The following is a 17,542-nucleotide window of genomic DNA, read 5'->3' on the forward strand; positions in this document are numbered from 1 at the left end:
ATTTAAGTCAACTACAAACTATTAAACAAATACTATTCAAGAAATATATTTCAATATTGTTACATATGCAATAAATTTACAAAGCTAATGTTTTTCTAAAAACAAATATTTTATTATACAATTATATCAACATTTACTATCCTACAATTGAAAAAAAGATAAATAAAAAGGAATAACATTTCATAATTAAAAAAAAATTTGCTATGAAAAAAAAAATCATGTTCAAAAAATTTATTTATGAATTAACTTATACAAAAATATTAATATTTTTAAAAAGAAACTTTGTACTTATAAATAAACTTAATAAAATATAAATATTATATAATACATGAAATTTAAATTTTTTTTGATGGTTCCCTAGAATTTATAGTCAACAGGTTAAACTATGTACTTTGAAGAAACAGAGGTAGGATGGTTCCACATTGCTTTTAAATCCCCCTGAATAGAAAAAAAAAAAAAATTCAGTAACTGTAAACACTTTGAACATCAACTTTTCTTTTGCATACTTAGGTAAATCTTATAAAATCCACAAGGTTTTATAATGTTAAGAAAAGAGATCCAACTTGTACAGAAATATTTAACAGAAAAATAACTATAAAGCAAAAATTTTCATTTGATTTTAATCAATTTGTTGGGAAGTTCAAAAGTGAAATTATCATGATTGAGAATTGCCGAGTTATGATTCAGTGAGGCATAGCTTAACTGAGTGTTTAGAGTAGATGCTTAACATTTTATCGTATATTAACATATATTATCGTGTAACGTGTTTTGTTCTGCATTAAAAACTGCACAAAAAAGAAACTGCTTTTACTAGAATCATAATGGCTTTCTTACACTTTTTTTCTGAAACAAAAACAACTAATTGATCACTTTAAGGTTTATATTGACATAAATTGTTTTCTTGGTGCTAACAACAAGCAAAATACCTTAAAATAGGCTTGAGTGATAAGAGGAAAAACTGTGAATGGAACTAAATACAAAAGAGCCGGCTGTGCAGCTCGATAAACTTCAGATGCAACAGTCGCAGTAATTAAACCTAGATAAAAACTACATTTAAATAAAAAATAATTACAAAGTTAGTAAAACCAAAATTTATTTGAATCTCAAGCATTTGTATGTAACTCAAGCTTCTCTAAGATACAGTATGCTTCAATACCTCAACATAGCAGAGCATACTTACATAATTTTATTAACCCTATATTGGTTGTGGCCAGATATGTCCACAACATTTTTTCAGATCATAATTTTTAGAGCCTCATGCAGATAGGGTTAAATAGACAATGGTTATATTAAAGCAAATTATTTTTATTAAAGAGAAGCAAAAAAGCTACCTAGGAAGTAACCAATGAGTGAACATGTAAAATATGATAATCTATATGTTGGTCCATTGTTTGAATGACTTTTGTAATGATCAAACCTCAGTAAAAAACACAGCAGTAAACCTGGTATCACCTAAAATGTAAAACTAGAGTTATTAAGAATACTATTATCAGTATTGTTGTATTAATAATAATAATTGATAAAAAAAAATAATCAATCATTATTATTAATACAGGGTTCAAACTACTAGAATAATTATAAATTTTCAGTTTACCATATGATCCAGAATTACATTTGTGTAAAAAAAAATATAGCGCAAACATTCTTAAATGATGTTTATAAAGAACACTCACTTAGAGGTAATGCATAAGCTGACAAAATAAAAAATTTTAATATCTTTAATATTTTTAAACTTTAATATTCTTTAAATATTTTTAGATAAAGAAAAAAACTATTATGATTATTTTCTAAAATAAAGTATTTATTTTTGGATAAAAAAAATCAGTTAATTCTTATATGAAAAAAACTCCTTTATCTGCAATAGATCTTAACTATGGTTTGACACCTTTCATGAGCAGTTCAAATCAATCCAATTTAAATCAATTTTTTTTTCAACTTTAATTTGATGCAATCAAGTAAAACTTTCTCTGTTGAAGCTTGCTAGCCTCCTTGGTAAACCTTTAGAGCCAAAAGTCCTCAAAAGTTCTCAATTAACCATGCTCGAGGCACACTACATGGGTTGGATTCCTTATCAATATAATTGATATGTACATCCATTCAATTTAGAGAATCTTTAGAGTAGTAAAACTTGCCATGATACTTGTGAATGAATGGAAGAAGCCATTTTTCTAGACACTAATATTGATTGATTTATTGATTGCTACAGCCTCAGTACAAAACAATTGCTCAAACATACCATGGTCAGATATGGCCATCCATGTTAATAACTTTTTCAGAAAATTCTCTTTTCCAACAAAGCAATCACTTACTGAGGATGTTTCTTTGGTGTTTGTGTTGTAGCCAGAAATTCCAGGCATGTTATTAACTGCAAAATAAAAGTATCTTTCATCATCAATAACCAGAAGTGATTTCCTTTTATAGAGATGCTTTTCTGCTTCTTTTATTTGCTTTTATTTGTTGTTTAATAGGGCATTTAAAAGTACTTTCGTTTTTTCTGTGTTGAATAATCTTTTTTTTAATTAATGACCAATTGTCAATTGATTTACACTGAATTAAAGACCCAATTTTTTTTCTGACTAACTCCTTTTTGATTTTTGACAAGTCTCTTGTTTGGCTTTTTTTTCTATAGTCCAAGATGTCAGACCAGACAACTTTTCTCAAGTCTATGATGTTGAATGACCAGAAAAATACTGACCAGTTCAAGTCTTTTAAAGTTATCATAGATTGTATGTTGAGCTATTCCTTCTTTTTCAAAATGATCTACAATTTCACAACTTTTTATATTATGGTTTTTTTACCAAAAAAATTTACATTTTTGAAAAGATTCTTGCTATATTTAACCTCATTTAAAATGTGTTTTAAACAATGAAACATTTCATAGATTTTTTTACATCAAATCACATGATTTTTTAATTTTTCTGATAACTTATGCACTACTCATTAATTTGCACAAACACTTAATTTTATACAGTACTTAATGCAAAAAACCTAACGTTTTATGCAAAAACAAAAAAAATACATTTAAAAAAAAAAGGCAAAAAAAACTGAACTTGCTTACAATGTCTCCAAGTCCAAGCATTGAAAATTGACCCTTATGTCTTGAACTAAAAATAAAACAATTTACACAAAAGTTTAAAAAAAGATTACTTTAAGTTTTACAAGGGAAATTTTGACTTAATTACAAACAATTTTACATAAAATTTATAAACCTGGGAAAAACAAGTTTGCCAGGAAGAGATAATGATATAGGGGGATGAACAACACTCTCCAGATGAAGTTGAGTTGCTATGAAGTTCACCTGGAAAAAATTAGTAAAAAATGAGATAAGTAAAACTTACTGTCTGGGTTTTTGTTTATTAAAAAAAGTAACAATTTTTATAATAAATTTAAACTATTTTAAAGAATTTCATACACAAGCATAGAATCTAGTAAAATTTTATACATACAGGATTGGATGCCTGGCGTGTTGCAACATTAACCATTACATTGACACTGAAAATGTGCTCTGATAAGAATACCTGTCCAAATTACAAAGCAATTATAAAAAATTTATGTTACAAAACATTTTCAATTTAAATTTTAAAGTAAAACTATAGAGATAAAAAAATACCAGCATAGAATTCTACTTTTATGATATAAATTTTCGAAATTATCGGAATTATATCATGACAAACAAAAATCATCCAAAAACACTTTCCTAATTTCACAAAGTTGACAAAATGATTATAGCAAAGTAGAGATTCTAAATCCATACAAAGATAAAGGAAATAAACCCAAAACTTACCCAAAAAACATCATACACTAACAATCCAAATAGTAGCAAAACTGATACTTTCAAACTTGGAAGTCGAACAAGAGCAATCATGGTTATGCATAAAGCCATGGCAAGAGCTAAAAAACACAATCAACCACATAGTTATTATTTTTCCAAAAATTCATTTTAGTAGCCCTTAATTTGTAGATTTTTCTAATTAAGCACTATATAGAAAAAACTAACTATCCATGAGTAACCAATGTCCAGTAAACACCCACAGCAAAACAATATAGAATGAAGAGAACAATGACACAATTTCTGCACTTGTGAAGCAACCCAAAAATGGAAATGTTATTCTGTAAGAAATGGGAAATTTTGAAAAGAAACTAGGAAAAAAAAAATTCTTGAAGTCTCACCTCAGCATACATGAAAAATAAAATGTATCAAAATAGTACATAAACAAGTAACACGCACAAGTAACATGACATAACATGCACAAGTAACATGCACAGATTTAATTATCCACAACATTCTAATTTTTTAATGTGATTTATTGAGATAACTATCTTTAATAGAAACAACTTCATTATGTCATTCTTACCTTCTGTTTGGATTGAAACATATTCCTATGATGTAAGTACTGGCAGGGAGAAGTAAGAAAGAACATGCCATTGTTGCCATAACTACATTAAGAAAAATAGGCATGAACATATATATATATATATACATATATATAACTACATTAAGAAAAATAGGCATGAATATATATATATATATATATATATATATATATATATATATATATATATATATATATATATATATATATATATATATATATATATATATAACACACACAGATATGTATGTATGAATGTATGTTGTATGTATGTATGTATGTATGTATGTATGTATGTATGTATGTATGTATGTATGTATGTATGTATGTATGTATGTATGTATGTATGTATGTATGTATGTATGTATGTATGTATGTATGTATGTATGTATGTATGTGTCTATCTAGATATATATGTATAAAATATCAACAGCTTTAAAAAACATTAGTTGTAATCATTAACATGTAACTATAAAAAAAAATTAACCTGCCATCAGCAAAGCAAAAACCATTTGGAGTGAATCAAATAAGAAAAACATAAAAAGAAGTGATGCAGATGCAACAAGAGGAAAAACAATTGCATGAGTTGACTCAATCGTATGTAAACCTAATAAAAATGTTTAAAAGCTGAAAAAAAACAAAAAAACATTGAAATTGGAGATAACAAAATTTTTCTGAAAAAAGTACAATACCAGTGGATGAACCCTCTTTACAAATCCCATTTTCTTTATTTTTTTCTTGCTCCAAATTACTTTCATTATCAAGGGATATTCCCCTATTAAAAAGTTAGATAAATGGAATAATAAAAATGAATTTAAAAGAGCTCAATAGATCAATCAAGATTATTCTAATCATACCTAAAGCTTCCATAAACAATCAGTGTGAGAGAAATAACAACTGTTAGAACTCGAGAAGAATCAAAAGCAGTCAGCAAACTGGAAAAAAAATTCTAATAAAATTATTGATTTTTATGATGAGCTCTACAATAAAATTTATTTCAACACCTCCCTATTTAAACATAATAATTTGAAAAATGGTTTTATAACTTAGTAAGTTTTATTTGTTCTCTGATATATACATGAGACCGTCAGCTTCAAAACCGGCCCTTTGACATTTTTTTCGATTTTGAATGAAGCACGCCAGATGCTTCGTAATGGCTCGCACTATATTGAAAAATTAAAAAAATGATGCAAAACCTGTTCAATCCTATAGTTTTTACTATGTAAAATTCAGCTAATGGTGCAAAACCGGCTCTTTTTGTTTGCGCAGCTGCTTCAAAACCAGTTTATTATTTCAGCCAATAGGAAAGCACTTATCATACCACGTGATCACAACAGCTGATATTGGAAATACTTTCGTTTTTAATGCTTTTATCCTCTGGAAATTGCAAATTCTTCGTGATTTGTTTTGTAAGTAATAGAAAAAGTAGAAAATATTTATGAAATATTAACTAACTAAACATTTACAGACTTTTTGCGATGGAAAACGATCGAAAAGTAAAAAAAACAAGCAGACTGCAGTCACGCAAACGCGTGGCAGACCCCGAAAACACAAAACGAGCAAGGGAGAAGAAAGCTAGGTATGCATTACTGATGAAGTATTATTTTTAATTATGTTTATTAACTTTTAACTTCTATTTTTCTGCAGGTATTCAAAGAAGAGTCCATCAAAAATCCCTTCATGCAAGCACAAATTAGGTGCTTTCCAATGTCACTGCCTGTCACAGAGTGATGTCATCACTTTCAATGAGCGATTTTATCAAACAAGTAAGAAAATGGACCAGGACAACTTCATTTTGAAGCATTGTTCATCCCTACAGCCGAAACGTGTTAAAGGTGAATCAAATAGGAAAAGAGAATTTACTGTAAAATATTTTGTTACAAAGGCTGTCTCTTCCTCTATAAGAGTACCAGTTTGTAGGAAAACATTTTTAGGAATATTAGGCATAAAAAAACATACACTGCTTGGAGTTATCAGTAGATATCACAAATCTGGTACTTCAGCCAGAGAAAGTAGAGGTGGAGACAGGAAAGCAGAGAAGTTTGTTGAGAAAAAAGAGAAAGTAAATTAATTCATAGAATCATTTCAAGTTAGTGAAAAGCACTACTGTAGGTCACACTCAAAATGTAGGCAGTACTTACCAGCTGAACTCTCAACTGCTGCAATGTGGAGGATGTATAACAAAAAGTGTGATTCAATTAAAAGTTACCAAATGGTTTTTTACTAATATATTCAATACGGAGTATAATCTAGGTTTTGGGACCCCTAGAGTTGACACCTGCTCTGCATGTTCTGAACTTAAAACTAGAATCAAAAATACAAAAGATCTCCAAGACAGAGAAAAAATAGTTTTAAAACTAAACATCCATTGCCAAAGAGCTGATGCTTATTTTGACAAGCTGAGGGAAGAAAGTGATGACATTGTTACCCTCTCATTTGATTGTGAGAAGAACCAAGTCTTACCTAAACTATCAGATCAAGCTGCATATTATAGGAGGAGGCTCAACTTTTATAATTTTACAATTGTAAAAGGGAGCTCTCATAATACACTTAACAAAGAAAATATTGATTCTCATTATTGGATAGAGGGGGAGCAATCTAAGGGATCAAATGAAATTGCATCTGCTCTTTATTTTTCTCTGAATAATTTAAGCATGTCTAGCAACATAAAAAGAGTCAGATTGTGCTGTGATGGATCCCCTGGGCAAAATAAGAATACAGTAATGATTGGTATGATCAGTTATTGGCTCCACAATAAAGCTCATCCTCATATTCAAACAGTGGAACTGGATTTCCCAGTGACAGGTCACTCCTTTATCCCACCAGATAGGGTGTTTGGCACCATTGAAAAGGTCATCAATAAGATGGGGATCATTGTTAGCCCCAAAGAGTATGTGGAGGTCATTGAAAAACATTCTGCAGTTTTCCACTTAGGAGAAGATTATAAAATTTTTGATTGGAAAAGTTATTTGAAAACAGTTCTAAGAAATAATGTTTCTTGGCATTTCAAAATAGCTAGTTGTAAAAGAATCATTGTGTTAAAAAGACCAAGAATTATTGAGGTGAGAGGTGAACCTTTTTATACAGTAGAAGTTAATGCTTTTAAGTCATTGACCAAGAAAGGTAAAAATTTTAATTCAATTAATTTACCAATCATTCATTCACAAATTAAAATTAACCCGAAGAAAATAAAGGATGTAGAAAAGTTATTGAACTCTCATTATGGTGTTGATTGGAGACAAGATCAAAATCTTGAGTTTTATAATAAAATCATACCTAATGAGGAAATAGATGGCATTGACTCTGATCAGGACAGTAAATCAGAAGAAAATAATGAGCTGTGCTGTGGTGAAGATGGATCATCTGATGTTGATGATGCTGATGTTAGGATTTAGTAATTTAAATTTTGTGAACTTGAAACTATTTTATTGTAAAGAATTTATTATTATGACATTGACTTGCCTTTTTAATGTGTTTTTTAAGGTGTATATAAAAAAAAGAAAGCTATATAATTTTTGTCTTGCTAATTATTACATAAGTAAATTTAATCTTTTAAATGTTGTTCACACATGTATTTGTGGCCTATACATGTCAAGCAGAAATTTTATGTACACCATAAATTTATTTAATAACACCATATTGCAAGAACCATTATAAATTTCTCATTAAAAATTTTTTCCGTGTTTTATTGCTTCTACTATAAAACCCAGGTAGCTAAACTTATATGACATGTGATGCAGGTATTTCTTCAATTTTTATGACCACTAATAATTAGTTACGTTATTGCATTTTAATAGAAATTTAATGCATGGCAAAAATTATTTCGAAATATATTTAACTTTTTAAAAAACATTAGCGGGCTATCCTGCTAAAAAAAGGGGGGAGAGAGTTTTCTAAAATTGTCCATAGATGGCGTAAATATACTGAAAAGCGTGTGAAATCGCGGTGGACTTTAAATAACCATGGGTTCCAACGAAATTAATTACAAAACAATTAAAATTTTATTAAAATGTGCAGTGGCTGTATCAAAACCGGCTCTTTTTTGAAAAAAATGCCCTTTAATTAAATATTTCTATTCAATGATTATCACAATTACTGATATTCACATAGAAAACCATTCATTAGTGACTAAACATGAGGTGTATATGTTTTTTTAAATTTTTTTATTTGCACAAAAAAAAAAGTGTATCCTGTAAAATTTGCTTTAGTGCAAAGGGCCGGTTTTGAAGCTGACGGTCTCACATGTATGCAAATATGTACAATTTTGAAAAAGAAGGAATAGCTCAATATACAATACAATCAATAAAAACACAAAATTGCTAGAATAGTTTCTGAACCACTGTCAGAAATTAATTATATCAGCTTTGATATAACTGGCTTGGTACTCAGCAACAGTATAATTCTAATTTAAACATATTGTTGATCTAAAATTGTCAGAACAAACTATAATTTAAAAAAAAAAAAGGTTTTCATGACCAAATTGCACAAAAATACTTTAATTTCATTTGTGTGATCATTCGGATTAAAAAATTTTCCACAAATAAGATAACAACTTGAATCCACACAATTCAAGTATGGAAAGGGAATGGAGAAAAAATTCCAAACCAAGTGACTCTAAGTTCTTTACAATGGTGATTTGCAAGGCAATTCAAGAAATGAAAGGAAATCTTAAGTTCTATTTATAGTTTCCCTGAATTATCTTTTTTTTAATGTTAACTAATTGGCACATAATACTATTGAATTTACTGTTAGCTGAATACTTTACTAGAATTAAATTGACACAGATGTCATATTGATAAAAACAATTTAAACATATTTTCAAACAGCTGAATTATGAAGTAAATATTCAGAATTTTACAAATAAATGAAAAGAATTTCAAATTTCAGTTTTTTGTTAAACAAATGTGAAAGAATAGAGAAACAATTTTACAGGAGTTTTTCGATATAATATGTGTGTATACATACATATATACATACATACATACATACATACATACATACATACATACATACATACATACATACATACATACATACATACATACATAAATACATACGGTACATACGTACATATATACGTACACACACCCACACACACACATTAGACTAGCCCAAACTCATAGGGTGAATGTTCATATTTGTCTTTTTGCAAAAGAAACAAGCATACAAAATTGCAGCTGGATTAAATAATATTTGATGTTGCTGCCAGACAAATGAAAATAAATTGATTTTGTTACAACTGCAGTATTTTCACACCACTAATGTGCACAATATTATTTAATGGCTGTTGCTATGGTGCATTAAGGGTCTGCGTCTCGGAATCGTATTCTCAATATGAACCGGGAAAAGCGTAACGAGACGAGAAATTTCCCGGAAAAAAATAATGAGACAAAGGAATTGATTGTCCCGGAATAAAATTATAAATCGGGACATAAATTTTTTCTCAGAATTTAAAAACTTTGTCCCAGATAATTACGAAACGTTACGAGACAGATCAATTATATTAACTAGATATCTAACTCGAGCTTTCGCAGTGAAGAAAATTTTTTGCCAACCAAGTTTGTTTTGCCAGCCAGAAATGACGCACAGTGACTCAAAACAATAACAAAAATAGCACTAAACCCCTCACAATTTTTTGGTAAATATAGTAACCTTTTTTAAATAATATTAAGTTAGAATGATCATTTATTCAAAAAGTAAAAAGAGCCTTTTAATAAAACTTATATTTTACATTTTATGGTTAAAAGAAGTTAAAAATTTTAATATTATTTTCAAAGAAATCTAAAAAACGAGAGATTTTTATTTAGTTAAAATGGAGAACTTTTTATCTAAATTAAAGTCTATATTTACTTTGAAGATAATCTTATAAGTTTATATAATTTTTGAAGAAATACAAATGTCAATGAACCCATAAAAACCTTTTCTTACGCCATTTTTTAACAGTGGTTTATTATATCAAAATAAATGAAAACGGCGGAAAACAAGGTTTTTATGGACTCATTGACATTGTATTTTTTGAATTTCAGTTTTTTACTTGTGTAACTTGTTTCAACATATCAAATATAGTTTCAAAAAACATATTTTTGTCATTACTTAGAAATTTGCTAAAATATTTTAATTTGAATAATGATTTACTATTCATGAAGTGCTAGATATTTGAAATAGCATTACTTAACAACTTCAGTATTTCCTGTAATATACAAGTAACATTATTTACTTAAACATTATTGGGAACGTAATGTGATAATTGTCAAAGAAGTTATAACATAAAACGTTAAACAGTGTAAAGTGAAAAATGACATAAAGTACTCAAAAATGTTTCTGATATATGTTAATGATTTTAAAAACAACAACAACAAAAAGATTAGATCTTATCCTGAATATATGTGAATTAGTAGTGGATAAATTACCATTTTGGAAGGATTTACTTAACGAAATCAAATAAAACTGAAGAAATTAGCTAATAGAACATAAATTAATGCATAAATTAGATAGATTTACTTCAAAAGTGAAGAAAAAGACTAAAACAATGTGGTAGAAATTATGATTCTTTTATAGAAAAAGAATACAAATGGCTTCAAGAAAATCTTATGACCAATAAAAGTAGCCATTTTGGTTCTGGAAAACCCCATAAACAATGGGTAATCCTTGGAGAGCAAAGGAAAAGAGAAAAAAATAAAAGAACTAGGTGTTGAACATCATGCTCTATTGTTAGTCTTGGTATTGAACATCATGCTCTATTGTTAGTCTCTGCAAGAATTACACATTTAAAAAAAATTCAAATGTTTTATAGATCAAAAAAGTTAAAGACACTTTGGATAACCTTTCCCTTAGATATGAGATTAAAACAGACTCTTGCATTAGAAGTGAATACAGACCTCAGAGGTAAACAATATTAAATGATCAGAAACTTAGCCCTTGGACACATTTATCCTCTTCTTCCAATATATTCTAGTGGAAAGAATTAAATACTATTCCAAAAATATTTTTTTCCCCCTGATTTCAGTTGCTACCATAAACTTTTATAAAGCTGTGTTTATGTAGATGGTATAACAATATCAATAATAACAGCTGAAATAAATAATGGTAATCGTGCCAGAAATTTATTATTTAAATTTCACAATAAGGATTAACTAGTTTGTCTTGTGATGTCTTCTTATGTTCCGTTAAAAAGATGTAAATTCCGGGAAATTGTAAAGCTCTTATTTTGTCTGGGACATCTCGTCTCATCTTGGTATCATCCTGGATTTCAAGTGAAAATTGAAAATTGTCTCGATATTTATCGCTAATCGAGACAAAGCTTTTAGGATTTTTTTGAGAATTCTTTTATTCAATACAAATTTTTTTTAATTTCACTTCAGACCAGAAAGCGTTGTGGACACAAAACACATGTGGATAAAACACATATTTTAATTTATGTTATCTGGCCAAATATAAATGATTGAGCTAGATTACAACTACAATTATTGAATGTTGCATAAGTATCTCAGTATGTAATAAACATAAATAACCCAGCTGCAGTACCAAATGATTCAATTTTGATGAAAGTAAGGGTATGTGGTTCTTTTACAACCTTAAACACAATGATAGGGCCTACTAGACCATTTATTAAAAAAAATTTTCCTAGGCCAGTCTAATACACAGACATACACACAATCTACTAAATCATGAGGTTTTATATTATATTATATTTATTATATTAAACAGAATTCATAGCTCTTTAGAGTTAAAATGTTATTTCTTTAAATAAACAAAAAATTTAACAAGATAAACAACAAATCAGTTTTTATGGTCTTCTGAAAATTGATTAATGCAGTTAAGTAATGTTGTATGCTGACTAAAAAAGTAATTTGAAAAAAAGGTTTGCAATAATAGTTTGATTAATGATATGTTTTAAATATCAAATTTTTACACATATCTTTCTGAAACATCCAAGAACTATACACAACGTATTTTTAAAACCTCCTATAAACAATACTTTCTAAAATATTTTATCTAAAGGAAATTTAAAGAAATTTTGATTAAGTAAAAATAATTTCACTTTAATTTTTCACAAACAACTTCTCTGAATATATTAAAAAAAAAAAAAAAGTTCTTTTTGATTAAAATACAATAAAAATTCTTATATGAAATTAATTTAAAAAATAGCTCACTAATTAAATCCTGTGCCAACAGCAGCATCATTATTTAAATCCATTTTTTATAACTAAAAAAAAAGAGAATAATGAAATAAAAGCAGAAATTTTTCAAAACAAGATTTGAATCAATATAGATGTTCACATACTTCTATTTTTTTTAAGACATGCAATCAAAAAAACAGCTAAATAACTTTAGGTAATAACACACTAGGTGTTTTACTTGTACAACAAAATCCTAAATGAATATATATATATATATATATATATATATATATATATATATATATATATATATATATATATATATATATATATATATATATATATACATATATATATATATATATTTATATATGACATTTATTATATACCCAAATATATGTATGTATATATGTTATCATAATATATTCTATATACATATATATTTGTATGTATATTCATTATATATAATAATTTTTACACAAAAAATTACAATATATAAGAAATTGACAGCTACACTTGAAATACATAAAATAAAACAATTTCTTGGATCAAAAAAATTTACTTGATGTTAATAGATTTAAATATTTAAACACAGTTAATGATAAAGTTTTTATTTTAAAGATTAAATTCCATCATTTCTATTTTCAATTCCATCATTTCAAAATATTTTAAACATAGTTAACAATAAAGTTTATATTTTAAAATTCAAATTCCATCATTTCTATATCATCTGGCTCCTGTTTAATTTCAATGCATAAATTTAGCTTCTCATCTTCTTCATGCTCTTGAGGCGATAGATGTTTCTTTGAAACCTTTTGTAATTTATTTCTTAAGTCAGATATATTACTGGTTGTACTAAGTCTATCTCTAACACCTGATTGATTTATACCTTCATTTGAACTTTTTCGATACTCATCATGTTTACTTTTATTTCTAATACTATCATCTTCTAATCTTTTTACATTACTCCTTTTATGCCGAGAAAAATTGATATCTAATCTTGCATCTTTTTCTTTCCAATTGTCTCTATTGCCCAAACGATCATGAACAGTTTTTTTGTGGTGATTTGATGAAGAAAGATTTTCTTGTGTACTACTTTCAGTAAAAGATCCTAAAAAACCTAAAAGAAACCACTAGTCTAAAGGTGAGTATGACATTCACTTCTAAAGCTAATAAGTATCAGGAAAAAATATTGAAAATCGTTACTTGAAAAGCCACCATAAAGTTTTAAACATTAAATTTTTAAAAAAATGCAAGTTTACCTAAACGACCTTTTAAAGTATTTCTATCTTTTTTACCAAGTCGATTCTCTAATTCAACTTTGTCTGCAACCATCGACATAGTGCTATCAGTGTTATCCTCTCGACTTTGGAGATTTAATCGTTTTACAACTGGCTCAGAATAATTTGCTTCAATCTTAGGAATAATACCTAAACAAGATAATTTATATTTAAAGCAGTAAACTTAAAACACAAGGTATTTTATTCTAATGTAGAGTAATATATATAATAAAAATAGTAGCATATGTAAAATGATATATACTTTAGAGTTTTCTTTTTCTATTATATAACTATTAGATTTAAAAAAACTTTTTTTAAAAAAACATTTTGTTTGTTTTAACTTCTAGTAATTTTAAAACCAAGTGACCAATACTGATAATTGAACTTGGATCACAGGAGACAGACTTTACATAATGACTTTATTACCTTCTTGCTTTAGATCAGCTAATGCAATAATCTTTACATCTGGACTATTATCTTTAAACCTTTGTTCTGCAATTGCTTTCATCCTTTCTAATTTTCTTTTCCTGTAAATGGTCTAGAAGTTTAAGTATGTGCTATGAAAGGAGCATTTTCATTTAATTAAGTCAGTAGTTTTTTTCCAAAAGGCCAAAAGAAAAGTTTATACAAAGAGGATCATTTTACAAGCTCAATACTTGAGCATCAATATTTTCTCAATAAAAACTAAAATCAATAAAGTTTTGAACAAACCTTGACTTTGACAAAATTCCAGGTCCTAGAAATATAATTCAATTATAACCGAGTGTGCAAATAAAATTATAGTAAAAACTTATCACACTTAATCTATAAAATGTTAGGAATCAGCAAAAAATGTTTTATTGCATTATGTTTTTGTATGCATCATGATAATGTAATTTTTGTTTTAGACTTTTAGAAACTTAAATGTTAAAAAATTTTACTAACTGAATAATACCAATACCATTCTTTGTAGCCAAAGGGTTTTTGCCATACTTCAAATAGTATTCACTTCGCTCTGCTGCGCGAGGAAGTTTCTTATCACCTGGTAAATAAACAACTTAGGAACTTACAATGCAATCAAAGTGTTTAATACAACAAAATTTTTGGCAATTAAAAAAATAAATTTTCAAACACATTTATATATATAAAAAAAAAAAGCTATTGAAAATGATCAATATGATGAAGTATACATTGACTGTCATAACTATATTTGAAGCAATAGTACAATTAAGTATATACTTATTGTTGCATGTCTCATAAATAGTTGATCACCATGATAAGGACGAGCAATACGCCATATATCTTTTGGATCACACTCCTCATCTTCAATAAGAACTGCATCCTTTAGCACTTCATCATCTGGTTCTTCTTTAATTATAACTTGCTTATCAGGTAGTCCTGACCAAAATATAAACATGACAGTCTATGACAATGCAACAACAGGGTTTACCTATAATAAATAACTTATAAGCACACAGGCACATTCACCATAAATTAATAACATAACAATTGATTTTCAAATACTTTTTTTTCTACCTGAGCCATTTTGCAACTGTCTTAACATATTATAAGTTTTGCTCATACAATCCATAGCTTGTAAAACTAATTTCTCATTTTCCCAGACAACATTGCCTATCAAAGCATGATAAATATCAAATATAGTAACAATGTAAGAAAAAACTATAAATGCAAAAATTCTTTTTTTTGCAACCATAAGTTACCTATGTTTTACACACTAAATTCTTAATCAAAAGTTAATGATTCACATGAATAATCAAAATTTACACAAATAATCATCATTCGATTGTAAATCCTAATATCTAAACTTAATCAATATCTCACATGAATAATCATCAATCCATTCTAGGTTTTCAGGCCCATAAAGATGAAAGTAATTGAAAACATCTTTTGTACTCATATTGTTTACACCATATAAAAGAATTGCATCTTGCCGAATTTCATTTTTAAAATCTTTAGGAATACCTGGCCAGCTAAAATTAAAAATAATAGAAATATTCTTTAACAAATAAAAGTAAACTTTTAGTTCATGAAAATCATTACACTCTAAATATTTGAGTTTTTAAACTTTTTAAAAAAGTTTGTAAAAATGCTAAAAAATAACTTATCTCTTATAAACTTATGAATGAAAAATAGCTGATAGCATAAAATCAAGTTTGAGCAGGTGCCTATAGTTCTTTACAACTTTTTTTTTTACTTTTATAAATTTATCTGCATTTAAGTGTTTTGTTAAAGAACACTTGCAAGATGTGCTCTGTATCTTCCTTTTAGATGTTTTGGAATGTTTATTAAATTCATGTTTAATCAAATACTTCATTTAAAAATATTACTTTTGTTTATAGAACCATTATTTGTATTTACTCCCATTTTATATTAGCTGCTTGTGATCCAAAAAGTAAGTCAGTTGACTTCAGCCTTGGAAAGTTAAGATTAATCTCTGCATGATTTAAGTGAAAAAATAAAAATTACAACAAATTACCTAATTAGTTACTATTTAAAGTTAGATAAAATTAAGTGTATAAATTAATATATTAAAATAAATATATCAAAGTTTAATTCAAATAAATATATCAAAGTTTAATTCAAATAAAAGTAAAGGAAAAAAATTGTACTCGAGTTTTTCCAAGTTAATGTCCTCAAAGTTCCCTAGCTTGTTGGGTACAAATGTTTCAACCATAGAATTGCTGTTACGCTCTAAATTTTTAACTCCAAATCGTTGTTCACGCTTCTTCCTCTGATCCTCTGCTTCCTTTAAATAATAAACATAATTCATTGAGCATATAAAAAAAACAAATAAAATTAAGTTTTACAGAAAAAAGTCACTAAAAAAAGAGAAAATCATAAACCTTTGAATTTGGATCAAAACCAATAATAAAATCAGCATTATTATGATACTTCTTTTCCTAAAAATATGTAAATAAATAAACTACCTTTAAATAGATACATATCAGTTCAACATTTTGCATTTTCAACATATTGAGCAATTTTGCATTTTCAACATATTGAGCTTTATTTGTCACTAAGTGTTATCAAAATTAATTGTTTTACTAAAAACTTTCTAACTGTAAATATAATTTGTTTGATGAGTAATGAAATGAACTTGATTTGTTATTTCATTTTTATCCGATCATTTTCTTTTTCATTTTTCATTTTTACCCAATCAGATTCTTATTACTAAGTTTTAAATTCTTAGTTTACACAGAATATACAAATTACTATGATTAGAAAACATTGTTTATATGAACCAATTAAAAGCAAAATTATTTAATTTAAATTTACATTTACTTTGAGGAATCATAATCCATGTAAGGAATCAGTTTTAAATTTCACCTTTAGATAAGTAAGCAGAGTTTGCTAAAACATGAAAGAAAGAAAAAAAAATACATACAAAGACTTTTACACCGTAGTTTTGAGGAAGCTCATCAGCAGAAAGGTTTGGAACTTCAATTTGTAAATTTTCAAAATCCATTAAGTTTTTGTAACTAATTGCAACAAAATCATGTTTGTATAAAAATAAAAAAATTTAGTATCAACATATTATAATGGTATTAACATATTATACAGTATTAACATACTATATAGTATAGTTCATACTATATAGTTTTAACATATTATATAGTATTAATATATGATAATATGATTTTGTATTAAGAATTTGTTTGCTTTATCACAAATACTAAGTATAATTTTTCAATAGCATTAAGTAAGGGTTGCAAAAAATATGACATCAGCTGACATCTATTTTTCAATACATCAAAACTCTTTTCTTGCT

The 17,542-nt window shown here is 27.1% G+C and overlaps 2 protein-coding genes across 4 annotated transcripts; both read right to left on the bottom strand.

Annotated features, from left to right (window-relative positions):
- Positions 1–203: 203 nt before the first annotated feature.
- On the bottom strand, positions 204–12,616 carry LOC145184469 (signal peptide peptidase-like). The gene is made up of 13 exons (XM_090093834.1): positions 12,527–12,616; positions 5,231–5,308; positions 5,066–5,148; positions 4,861–4,980; positions 4,356–4,437; positions 3,998–4,110; positions 3,785–3,891; positions 3,447–3,518; positions 3,210–3,298; positions 3,059–3,104; positions 1,332–1,452; positions 927–1,036; positions 204–438 (listed from the first exon to the last, which is right to left on the bottom strand). Exons 1-13 carry the CDS (start codon positions 12,568–12,570, stop codon positions 379–381), a joined length of 1,125 nt encoding a protein of 374 aa, XP_089949960.1. The 5' UTR covers positions 12,571–12,616; the 3' UTR covers positions 204–378.
- Positions 12,617–13,041: 425 nt separating this feature from the next.
- On the bottom strand, positions 13,042–17,328 carry LOC145183969 (uncharacterized). Of its 3 annotated transcripts, none has more exons than XM_090093823.1 (11): positions 17,159–17,328; positions 16,617–16,673; positions 16,383–16,519; positions 15,595–15,743; positions 15,289–15,384; positions 14,992–15,150; positions 14,714–14,794; positions 14,485–14,509; positions 14,200–14,300; positions 13,756–13,923; positions 13,042–13,613 (listed from the first exon to the last, which is right to left on the bottom strand). In XM_090093823.1, exons 1-11 carry the CDS (start codon positions 17,237–17,239, stop codon positions 13,192–13,194), a joined length of 1,476 nt encoding a protein of 491 aa, XP_089949949.1. In that variant the 5' UTR covers positions 17,240–17,328; the 3' UTR covers positions 13,042–13,191. The 3 variants fall into 3 exon arrangements, with proteins under 3 accessions (XP_089949949.1, XP_089949951.1, XP_089949950.1); XM_090093825.1 differs by having other exon boundaries at positions 14,992–15,202; positions 17,159–17,254; XM_090093824.1 differs by lacking the exon at positions 17,159–17,328 and adding an exon at positions 17,056–17,119.
- Between the last annotated feature and the right edge of the window lie 214 nt (positions 17,329–17,542).

This window comes from Hydra viridissima, unplaced genomic scaffold (assembly GCF_058129835.1).
Source record: "Hydra viridissima isolate aposymbiotic clone 2 unplaced genomic scaffold, HvirCarnegie_v1 scaffold_7, whole genome shotgun sequence".
Taxonomy (NCBI): domain Eukaryota; kingdom Metazoa; phylum Cnidaria; class Hydrozoa; order Anthoathecata; family Hydridae; genus Hydra; species Hydra viridissima.

Coding starts and splice junctions, on each gene's coding strand:
- LOC145183969 (XM_090093823.1), bottom strand. CDS start 17,239: ATGGATTTTGAAAATTTACAAATTGAAGTTCCAAACCTTTCTGCTGAT. Junction 14,510..14,713: donor CCCTTTGGCTACAAAGAATG/GTATTGGTATTA, acceptor TTATATTTCTAG/GACCTGGAATTTTGTCAAAG. Junction 13,924..14,199: donor AGCTGATCTAAAGCAAGAAG/GTAATAAAGTCA, acceptor TATCTTGTTTAG/GTATTATTCCTAAGATTGAA.
- LOC145184469 (XM_090093834.1), bottom strand. CDS start 12,570: ATGGATTTAAATAATGATGCTGCTGTTGGCACAGGATTTAATTA. Junction 4,981..5,065: donor TAAAGAGGGTTCATCCACTG/GTATTGTACTTT, acceptor CATTTTTATTAG/GTTTACATACGATTGAGTCA. Junction 4,438..4,860: donor TTTTGCTTTGCTGATGGCAG/GTTAATTTTTTT, acceptor TTCTTAATGTAG/TTATGGCAACAATGGCATGT.